General features: G+C 41.1%; 2 protein-coding genes across 3 annotated transcripts; one reads left to right on the forward strand and one right to left on the reverse strand.

Annotated features, from left to right (window-relative positions):
* Nucleotides 1-1,964: 1,964 nt before the first annotated feature.
* srsf9 (serine and arginine rich splicing factor 9) lies at nt 1,965-6,082 on the forward strand. Of its 2 annotated transcripts, none has more exons than XM_066650869.1 (5): nt 1,965-2,053; nt 3,450-3,830; nt 3,958-4,130; nt 4,293-4,465; nt 5,317-6,082. In XM_066650869.1, exons 2-5 carry the CDS (start codon nt 3,673-3,675, stop codon nt 5,536-5,538), a joined length of 726 nt encoding a protein of 241 aa, XP_066506966.1. In that variant the 5' UTR covers nt 1,965-2,053; nt 3,450-3,672; the 3' UTR covers nt 5,539-6,082. The 2 variants fall into 2 exon arrangements, with proteins under 2 accessions (XP_066506966.1, XP_066506967.1); XM_066650870.1 differs by lacking the exon at nt 1,965-2,053 and adding an exon at nt 2,718-2,743.
* Nucleotides 6,083-7,089: 1,007 nt separating this feature from the next.
* triap1 (TP53 regulated inhibitor of apoptosis 1) lies at nt 7,090-9,727 on the reverse strand. The gene is made up of 2 exons (XM_066651469.1): nt 9,362-9,727; nt 7,090-7,901 (listed from the first exon to the last, which is right to left on the reverse strand). The coding sequence occupies exons 1-2, from the start codon at nt 9,506-9,508 to the stop codon at nt 7,824-7,826; spliced, it is 225 nt and encodes a 74-aa protein (XP_066507566.1). The 5' UTR covers nt 9,509-9,727; the 3' UTR covers nt 7,090-7,823.
* Nucleotides 9,728-11,736: the final 2,009 nt, after the last annotated feature.

The following is an 11,736-nucleotide window of genomic DNA, read 5'->3' on the forward strand; positions in this document are numbered from 1 at the left end:
CCTTTCTGGATGTTTACATACCTAGTATGACATTTTCTCACAGCTTACACAAGTGTGTTCATATTTTAAGAACAACAGTCAGGAATGTACTCCACATGATACACCCAAAAAAGCAAAACAAACAAAAAATGTTATTTATGATAGATATCTACAAACACTTTTACCTGAAACGCTGGGACATTGTGCAAAAATAAAAATGTGTAACTCCTCACAGACAGTACCCCGGAGGAAACCCACGCTGACACAGGGAGAACACGCCAAACTCCTCACAGACAGTCACCCGGAGGAAACCCACGCTGACACAGGGAGAACACACCACACTCCTCACAGACAGTCACCCGGAGGAAACCCACGCAGACACAGGGAGAACACACCACACTCCTCACAGTCACCTGGAGGAAACCCACACAGACACAGGGAGAACACACCACACTCCTCACAGTCACCCAGAGGAAACCCACACAGACACAGGGAGAACACACCACACTCCTCACAGACAGTCACCCAGAGGAAACCCACACAGACACAGGGAGAACACAGCAAACTCCTCACAGACAGTCACCCAGAGAAGGACTTGAACCCACAATAGCCTGGAGCTGTGTGACAGCGACACTACCTGTTGTGCCACTATGCTGCCCTGACCAAGTTTATTGTTTTTTGTAAATATAAACACTTATTGTATTTGTTGCCTCCAAAACATTCCAAAAAATGCACAAGGGCAAAATGGGAAAGTTCAAGTTCAAGTTTTTAAACATTCCAGTTTAAGCATGTGTTTAAAAATGGTATGCACCAAGGAGGGTTTGTGTTTCAATATGTTTACTCATTTACTGAACATTATATTGTGTTATATTCTGGAAATTCAGTGAAATACCCATCTGTGTAGCACAAGGCTGAAAACTACACTTAAGTCCTCAGACAGCATTACACGAGAAGCAATTATGCTATGTTTAAAGCTACATGGGCTCAAAAGTACTTTTGGAAAACTGTAGTCCATCTCCTGCTAATGTGCTAATGCAATCGGAAAGTGTATTATGCAAGGAGCAAGTCATATATCAAAAACTAAAAAAGAAATATAAAATCCTGCAAATTCTTTTGGCCAATGCTCCTCTCAACTGGTATGACTGTGGATGTAATCAGTTTCATTTTCACGGTTCAGCTTGTTTTCATAAAAAATGAAAATAATTTCTTGGAGCCAAAGACCAGGATGGTATCAGCAAAAATTGCAAAAGACAAAATTTGCCATGGTATGAGCAGCATCAGTGCCCACAGCCTGGGGAACATTGTACATTGGGGTTTTGTAAAGGCATGCATGGTGACACCTTATTCTGGGAAGTCCATGGTTATTTCAGTAAGACAATGTCAGGCCTCATTTTGTATGTGCTACAGCAGCATGAGTTCATAAGCACAGACTGCGTGTGCTTGCCTGACGTGCCTGGAGTCTCCTATGTAGCATCATTAAGAGCAGAATGAGACATGAGTGACAGACACTTTAGTAGCTGAGATCTTGTATTAAGTCAAAAAGAACAAAAACGCCACCATTTAAAACTTTCACAATTATTATACTCAGTTCCCAAATGATTTATATGTGTCTTTAACAAGAAGGGTGACATAACACAGTAGTAAACATACTTCTGTCCTAGGATTTTTAGATTCTAAATTTGTTCTATTTGCAAACTACAGTCAAGTTGGGAAGACACTGGACATAATTTCAATTTCAATTTGTAACAATTAACTTGTGTCACTTAATTAAAGATTTAAGAGAATTTAATGAGATTTTTCTAGTTTTTATTAAATTTGACACAAGTTTTGGTAATGGACTGTATATTATGTATTTAATATTAATAAAAACAAGTATAATTGTTTATGCCGTTTATTACAATGAATGTTTGGGGGCGTTCTGCTTTGTTTTGTCTTTATGCAAATACGTAACTGTTTATTTATTAATTTATGCGGCGGTGGGAGGAGCCAACGGCAGCGCGCAGTTCCTGTAGCGGGGGAAGCGGCGGAGAGGTCGATTAGCTTCCGCGCAGCTAGCGGGTGTCTGTTTCCGCAGGTACGGTCTAGTTTTATTATTTTAAACAGGTTTGTGCGCATGGGTGCACATGGGTGCACAAAAATAACTTGAATTCTCCATATGCAGCTTGATTCAGCCTTCTCTACACAACAGAGAATAGTGTATTTATCCGCTAAGCTAAGGCTATCTGTATAGTCCTAACAAAGAGGCACAGCTCACAGTTAAACCTAATGGAGCTTTAGACGGTTTCCAGCTGTTTACGTTCCCAATAACACAAAGAATCGGCTTCAGAATAACATAAAAATAACACTGTGTGTTAAAACGTGACCTGTTGACTTTTCTAGACGGAAATTGACGTCTAATTATTCCAGGGTCTCATTATAATTGTCCGTTCCACCTTAAATACTGAGGCGCCAGAATGGAACCGCTGCAGCTTTTAAGGTGGAATGGAAAGTTTGAACAAGACACCTCGCCTTAACTATTAAGGAAGGAAATGGTGGGGATGTTAACTAGCCAACAAGGCTGTAAATAAGTTATACAAAAGTATATGGCATAAAATAAAGGTAACAAACAAAAGATAATTTGTAAATTGTTATTTAGGTGTTTAATATACATTTCTATAGTATTGCAAATAACAGATATGCATATTACCGTAATATTATTATATTATGCACGTTATAGGTTTATTATGCACCCTGTTTTTCAGTGTTCAGGACCACCACAAAGCAGGTATGACTTTCTATGCTGCAGTGACCCTGAGGTGGTGGTGGTGTGTTAGTGTGTGTTGTGCTTGTACTGATTGATGAGACACAGCAGTGCTGCTGGATTGTTAAAAATGGTGCTTTCTGACTGTCCACTCTATTAGATACACCTATTTTGTTGTTTTATCTTGTGGATATAAAGTCTGAGACAGTAAGAAAGTCTGTTGGGGTACGGTTTGTGTTGATCATCTTGCAGTGCTTTACTAGTGGCCACAGGATTCTGGTGGGTGGACTATGCTCAGTCCAGTAGTGATGGGGTTAGATAAGTTTCTGAGATGTTAGGTGCTGGATGTAACAAGTTCACTGTAGCTCTACAAGTTACTTTGAGTAGTCTGAGTGGCAGCTTTGTACTTATTCTCTCACTGTTTGGAAGGTACCAGAATGTTTATTTATGTAATTATTTAACCCCTTGTAATATTTTATTTCATTATGGATTTTGGTTTGTTTTCCCTTCTTCGGCTAAAATATTGCGATGTGTACTGTGTATTCTGAAAAGGCTTCTTTCTTGGAACAGAGCTGCAAAAGGGAAGTGGCGTGTTAAAAGGGGGCTTAAAACTAAAATAGATTTAATTGCAGTAGACATAGAAAGGAAACCTGCTTAGAGCGGATCACAAATATGTTGATCATGCTTTTATGGACAGAAATAACCACTCATTCATTTTCCTGTTTTTAAGTTTTCAGAATCTGGTTGCGGTCTTGAAGAAGTCCTGTGGTGGCTTGCTAGAGCTCATCATGTACTGCTTCACCTACTGCTCAACCCAGAGTTTAGAGTTTTAATTAAAGACAATTTTAGGACGACGGACTAGGATCAGGATTAACGTTCAACGCCTTTTTGTGGAACCTTGTATATCCTCAAGAGCTGCAGGTCCATTCAATTTCATTAGGCCTGTTTAAACTATGGCGGACGGGAGGATCTATGTGGGGAACCTTCCCATGGACGTGCAGGAGAGGGACATTGAGGATCTCTTCTTCAAATATGGAAAAATTCGGGATATCGAGCTGAAGAACAACCGAGGGACCATCCCCTTTGCATTTGTTCGTTTTGAAGACCCACGGTGAGTCCCAGGGCAGATGTTTCATTTTCACCATCACTGACTGACGTCAGGAAACACATGGAGGAGACATTTCTCAAGTGTCCCTCAGTAGAAAGAAAGTTAGGAGCACTTTACTCTCTTCCCATAGGGATGCGGAGGATGCTGTCTATGGAAGGAATGGATATGGATTTGGAGATAATAAGCTGCGTGTGGAATATCCTCGATCATCAGGAGCCAAATTTAGTGGACCTGTTGGAGGAGGACCAAGGGGAAGGTTTGGGCCTCCATCACGCAGATCTGAGTTTCGGGTTATAGTTACGGGTAGGTCAAAATGTCTTATCTTCAATGTTACAGGAACTGCATAGCATACTTTACATAACATATATGCAAATAGTTTTTGGGGTTATGTAAGATAACATCTAAATGTTTTATTTTACTATTTATTTTTGATTAAATATTTGAATACTGTTCTTATCCTCGCAGGCCTTCCTCCTACTGGCAGTTGGCAGGACCTCAAAGATCACATGAGGGAGGCAGGAGACGTATGCTTTGCTGATGTTCAAAGGGACGGCGAGGGAGTGGTGGAATTCCTTCGACGGGAAGACATGGAGTACGCTCTACGTAGACTGGACAGGACAGAGTTCAGATCCCATCAGGTTAAAGACTTAATTTCGGCATCTCAGCGTTGTAGTTATTAATAATAGCCTACAGGGGTTGAGCCTTGTGGGGAAAAATAAAGGATTGCAATGGTGTTTAATAAGTTGGAACTGAGCGTTGTTTTAGATACTAATAAAAACTGAACACACCAGAAAAACCAGAAAACATGGGATAAAACTAGTCGTTCTGAGTTTGTGCTGAATCTTACATATATGGCAGGCACTTCGGAACTGTCCTGCCGCCTTATGAGTCTCTCCTTTATGTTGGAACTGAAAAATGAGATTAAATGGAGCCAAACAAATACAATAAACGTGAAGAGGTTTCAGTGAAAACCATCAAAGAAGGAAGGCAAAAATGGCTAAAAATTAATGTCAACCCTTTTGGTTTGGTTGGTAGAGGCTCATTCAAAGGAACAGGAACTGAAACCAGTTGTTCTGAACAGAGCTGTTTACACAGTGGGAGAACGCTGATGTGATGTTAGATCCTTGTGCTTTTTCAACTAAAACATGTTAAAGCCATTTAATGAAGACCACAGAACTGTTTGCTTGTGGAAATGGGGTAGAATATGTACCCTTTAAACAAAAATTACACAGGCATAGTTGTTTCATGAATGTACACCATTGTTATTTAAGGACTGAGGACCATCACAATATGCCACGAAAACCATATTCTAATGTAACATATGTATCATTCTCATGACATTTTGTAATCCTGTACCAGTAATGACATATTTAAAAATGTGCCACTGAATGTAATTATGGCTGACAGTTTAAGACTGCTAGTTCCAGAAAGATCAATGCTGAAACATTTCTGTAAATGCATTTTAACATCCTTTCTGTTGGTTGTACAGGGGGAGACTGCCTTCATCAGAGTTATGGAGGAGAGGGGAACAAGCTGGGGACGTTCACGTTCCCGGTCCAGGTCTCGTGGGCGCTATTCACCACCTTATCAGAGCAGAGGATCCCCACCTCCTCGCTACCGCTCCCCTCCGCTCTCAATGTCTCGTCATAGCCCTCCCCCCCGACGAGCTCCACCCCAACACCACAGCCCACCCGCACGCCACTATCGGTAAAGAGCCAAGAATTGCCAGAGCTAGTGAAGTCACCCTGCCTCTCTTTCTTCTCATCTGAATTTTTTTTCTTTCTTCATATTTTTGCAATTTACATTCCGTCATACAGACACCCCGATGGCCTTCACTGTACAAAAACGGTCTCAACAACATGATTCCTCTTCTGGTTATGACAGTGGCTGGATAAATGCTACTTTCCAGAAAGGGTGAATGAATGTTACAGAGATGTTACAGATGGAAATGTAACTCCAATGTGGGCGTATTTACTCTGTGGCATCAAGTTTGACCTCTTCTCCACCTTAAGTGTTAATAACGAGAAGCAACTGTTGAGACGATGTGTAGTAATTTGGTCACTCTTAATCTCTCAATCTTTAAACATTGTTTGTCTTTTCTTTTAAAATGAAAGACTGGTCTTTTTAAATTTTGTTCCATTTTTGGCCTGTGTGCCCTACTCCCTTTTTGTATCATGACATGGATGTATGTAAAGTGCTTTTTTTTTTAATTAATTTTTTCCCCCCCTTCTTCAATTAAAGCATTGAATCATGAAGTTCTCCCAAATCTACACTCCTTATTACTGAGAAGTAATTATAATCAAACATGGCATAAGATTAGAGCTTCACGTAGGGGCCACCCCACTCTTCCCACCTGCATCCACAATTTCTGTTGTCTAAAGTGTACGCCTAAACCCTAAGGTCGATGTTGCCATTTATGATCCGATCAGCAACCAGCTACTTTTAACTGGTTGTTAAAAGGTACCCAAACCACCCACTGCATCACTAGCTCTTCACAGGGGTCATCAAGTTGGTATCTTCCCTCATCTGTGTTTTGCTGATTTAATCCTAATACACCTCCAGGATCTCTACAGTAAAGACTGGCGTCCCAGACACAGCCCTGTCCAAGCTAGGTTTACAGTCCTATCTTATCCTTACACATTAACAACTGTAAATCCACACTGCCCTCCCTGGTGACTAAGGCTGTACCGAGCCCCACTGGCACCGTTAATACATGCTCAGTGCCACCAGTGATCTTTATGGGCTACATTACCAACAACCACAACAGCACCTCTAGAAGGCATTTCATCAAGACATCTGTGCTCTCCTTATCCACAACCACTAACTAGACCTTTGAGCTGTTTCTGATAACCTCTTCACAGCTGCCTTTATTTTCCGGCCTCTGATGTTCAACGGCATAAGGAAGGATGTGGCAGACTTGGGTACAAATCCCCTAACACCAATTTCCACAAGTCTTACATGTACCTGCCACCTGCATTCCCTCACCTCAGCTGCCAAGTCTGTGTACTTCAGAATGTTCAAACTGAACTGTTAACTCTATGAAAAAAGCTGTTCCCCCCCCCCCCCCCGAGTACACCACCATGCCTCGCCTCAGTGTAGTAATTAGTAATACTAATTGGGTTTTGCAGGATGAATTTATATCTTAAGCAGTTCAGAATAAGTCACATTCCAATACCTAGAATAAGGTTCATACCAATGCCAAGAAATCTTGTCCATTTTAGCTAACTCAAACAAACTGCATGCACATTTCAGCCAAGGTTCCTCTCTGCCTTTTTCAGTATTTCACCCATTGTAACAAATTGAGACTCGTGATTGAGACTTCTGGTGATTTCACTAGATTCCCGTCATATCTGCCAAACCAGTCACATACAGACAGACATCCTAAAGCTGTCTGTCTCACACATGGGAATATGAGTACGAGTTTGAAGCACACAGCTGGTGGAAGAGTGGGCTGACACAGACAGTCTCATTTGAGTGAATGTGTGGTGCCTTGTGGTGGACTGGCACTCTATCCACTGTGTTTTCCTCTGGACCCCTGGCAACCCCAGACAGAATGACATTGTTATAGAAGATGAATGAAATGTAGCCAACTTATATCTTAAAAAAACATTTTAGAGGCAGGTTCATAATATCAGATTATTATTCCAGTTATCCAATAATTAAAACACATTCATCGCAAGAATGCACAATATCTGCCACCAGGTACACATTGCCTGAATGTCCAAAAAGCAATGATAGTTACAACAACCATTAACACCTTTATAGCATTTTCAGCAACTAACCTTGACTTCAAACTATTAACAAGTCTCTACAACACAGTCAACCCAACATTTCAGGTTTTCTCTACACCCAAAAAGTTCTCAAAAGCAAGCCTTCATATACAGTGCTTCCAGATGATGGCAGCATCACCAGTGCACAAACTGTCAGGAAGATATCCCTGACAACCATGTGGCACACCACATTTGGGAGGATAAATGCTCCCTGTTTCAGATCCCATCAACTGCCTGGCTTCTCTTTGTTTGGCCCCATGAACTCCACACCATCAATAGGGATGTCCTTTTCCTTGATGGCTTTCTGTAAAAGAGGAAAGACATTCACAGTGTTAGTGAAATTAATCCAATCTGTAATATTACCCCATACAAACAATAACTGAACATATCTGAGTGGTAAAACTGTCAAAGCACTGGCCCCAATCATCAGGGGATGGGACTTTTGTCGCTCTGAGGCTGGGAGCCCAAAAACAGTAATATGGTCTTACTGCACCATACTATCCCTGTTTGGTTAGCCTTAGTCTAGGACCTTTACTGACTCTTTGACTGGATTCGTGACACCTACAATGCATTTACTCTCATTGTCCATTCTCTCAGCTCCACTGACCATAAAGGAGCATTTTGTAGTTCTACAGTTACAGGCTGTAGTCCCCATTTCACATTAATGGTAGATCAATGACACTGATATGGTGGCGGTGTAAGTGCTAGTACAAAAAGATCAGACACAGCAGTGCTGCCTGAGAGTTTAAAGCCATCAGTGTCACTGCCGGACTGAGAACAGTCCACCTACTGAACATATCCATCCGACAGTGCTCTGGGGGTGGCGTGTTGTATCCACTGATGAAGGACTCTGAGTGGAGAGTAGGTGGACAGTGTTTAAAACTCAAACAGAACTGCTGTGTCTGATCCATTCATACCAGCACAAAACCACCACGTCAGTGTCACTCCAGCACTGAAGGATTCACCACTCAACTCTGTCTGTGGGGGTCCTGACCATTGAAGAGCATGGTGAAATGGGGATAAGCTGCATTAATCAATCTCCTATACACCAGGTGTTGTTCACCCTAAGACCCAATCAATAACCTGGTGCGGTAGTCAAGGTGACCTCCAGCAGCCAAGCAGGCGAACTACAACAAACATACAGCACCGCCATCTTGGAGTGCAGTTCTGAAACAAGTTTTCTCAGGTACAAAGTTCACTTGTGCTGGTGCCTAACTTGCTGTTTAAAAAAAAAAACACCAGGTAGACTTTTACCTCAAACGTACAGCTTCAAATTAATTGTGATGCTACTCTGAGCTCCACACTGCAGAAACAGCACCCTCTATATCTTTGGAGGAGGTCAGGAAACCACCCATCTCCCTCCTATCCCTTTATTCTGTAGGAGGGAGCCCAGGAGCAAATATACCCAGTTTTACCTAGTGTTCCTTTAAATCATATTCTCAATGTTTCTGAATTAAATTTGACTAGATATAAAATACAAATAAAATAGCCTAATGCACCTTTAAAACAACGTGTATGGGCCTCACTAGGCTGTACATTCTAGGGTTGAATAACAGTGAACTAGGGACTGGAAAACAAGGTCCTGCATAGTACGGATCCTCTATAGTAGCTAAATATACAGCGCACTGTGTGTATTCAGACGTCGATAACAAATAACCCATAAAACAGTTAATCTTAAGGCACTATACTGAGTAGGAAGCCAATTAATCCTAAGAGAGACAAACAGCGATCAATAAATCAATGTTTGAGCTCACGGAGTCGTACCTGGACGCAGGACTGATATTTCTTGAACGTCTCGGTGCAGGGGTCCGCACTGCGGTCTCCCTTCAGGAATTTCTCGGCGAACCAGCGGTTAAAGCACTGGTCATACTCCCGCTTCAGCTCCGTGCAGCCTTCGCCAACGCTGTTCATCCTCGGCGCTCAGTAGGCTTCAGTCTCTGAGCTGTAGTTTTGAGACTCCGCTGCAGTGTCTGTGTTTACAAAGAGAGGCACGACTCCCCGCGCTGAGCTCGCGGAACCCCGCTGCTTGCCTTTAGCTGTACCACGTGGTCAACGAGGTCCGGGCGCGCGCAAATGACGTAAGCGCGCAGTGTCTGACTCAGTTTGCTGCTAAAAACATTTAAAAATATCCTAAAAAGTATTAACTTTCTGCATAAAGTCTTTATTCACAAACAGAAGCCCTCCCCCCAAACTTCTAACCTTTCATGGTTAAGTTACGTCTACAGTCCTCACATAGTGTACAAATGTAGAGATTATAGCTAGGGTTACTATGGCCAGCAATTTGCAGAGAAACCTTCCTATTTAGTACGACGGAGGTTTAGGGCCACAGCGGTAAAAAAAAAAAAAAAAACAAGATTCCGAGATTAAAGTCGGAATAATTCTGAGAAAAAAAGTCGGAATAATTCTGAGAAAAAAAGTCGGAATAATTCTGAGAATAAAAGTCGGAATAATTCTGAGAAAAAAAGTCGGAATACATCTGAGAAAAAATCTCGGAATTATTCGCTGCGTATAATGGAGCAGACACAGTGTAACTGTGGAACGCAATGTGTTGCTTAAGTCCTGCTATGGTATAGATTTCAGGAATAAACACTCTTCCCTTCCACATCAGGGCCACAGTGTGATTAGTGTTTAAACCCTGAATCGGTGCACGAACACAGGGCATGTAGTTTCACGTCACAATTAATGATCACGAAAGTGATGGATACAGAACGAGTAGAACTCCGGCGCCCACGAAGCTCCATCGCGTTACGGCTCGGACTCGTACAAAAAACTAAAGCCTTATGCATGAATTATTTATTAAACGCATTCACAGACATGACGCAACTGAGATGCATAAAGGCTTTAGTTTTTTGTACGAGTCAGAGCCGTAACACGATGGAGCCTCGTGGGCGCCGGAGTTCTACACTTTTACACTGTGTCTGCTCCATTATACGCAGCGAATTATTCTGAGATTTTTTCTCAGAATTATTCTGAGATTTTTTCTCAGAATTATTCTGACTTTTTTTCTCAGAATTATTCCGACTTTTTTTCTCAGAATTATTCTGACTTTTTTTCTCAGAATTATTCCGACTTTTTTTCTCAGAATTATTCCGACTTTTTTTCTCAGAATTATTCCGACTTTAATCTCGGAATCTTGTTTTTTTTTTTTTTTACCGCTGTGGCCCTAAACCTCCGTCGTAATTATACGCAGCGAATTATTCTGAGATTTTTTCTCAGAATTATTCTGACTTTTTTTCTCAGAATTATTCCGACTTTTTTTCTCAGAATTATTCCGACTTTAATCTCGGAATCTTGTTTTTTTTTTTTTTTTACCGCTGTGGCCCTAAAACTCCGTCGTAATTTAGAAGTGTTTTTTTTTCCTTCTTTTATTTGTGTGTGTGTGTTTCTGAAACGCCATTTGTGTACGTATTATTTTGTCTTTTCATTCTAGCTTGTTAGCATGAGTTTTTATTATTATTATTATTAAGTACTTAATTTGATCTGATGGTATCTTGAACATCTAATGTGATTTTTCAACTGGTGAAAATAATTTTATTTGCCTTTTCAAATTTGAGTATTTGCATGTACAAGAAAACCTCACGGACCTATCACATATGTCACTGGTTTTGGAAAAATATAACCACCCAAACAGGATAGTATTAGTGTCTCCCAGCATTTACAGAGAGGACTGTTCTGAAACACTCTGAAAAGGAATCATATGACTGAATACATGTGCATATAAAATGTCCAAACATTTGGGAATACCCCATTTTAACCAATTCAAACTGGATTACTGACAACTGAAGTTTCTGCGAAACTTCAGCACCTGAAACTACGGATACTGGAAGCCTGTGCTAGCATTTCTCCTGCGGTGTTGCTATCAGTGTTTGAAGAGTGGGAGAAGAGGGTTGTGTTGACAATCCAACACAATGGGCAGCACTTTGAACACATTTTTATAAGTGGTCAGAAACTTGTAAATAACTCATGAAAGAATAAAGTTATGTTAAAACCAAGCACACCATCGTTTCTCTTGTGAAAATCCCAATAAGTTTGATGTGTCACATGACCCTCTTCCCATTGAAAAAACAAAAGTTGGATCCAAAATATCCAACTTCAAAATGGCCGCCATGGTCACCACCCATCTTGAAAAGTTTCCCCCC

Source organism: Hoplias malabaricus, chromosome 18, assembly GCF_029633855.1.
Source record: "Hoplias malabaricus isolate fHopMal1 chromosome 18, fHopMal1.hap1, whole genome shotgun sequence".
NCBI classification, from domain to species: Eukaryota; Metazoa; Chordata; class Actinopteri; order Characiformes; family Erythrinidae; genus Hoplias; species Hoplias malabaricus.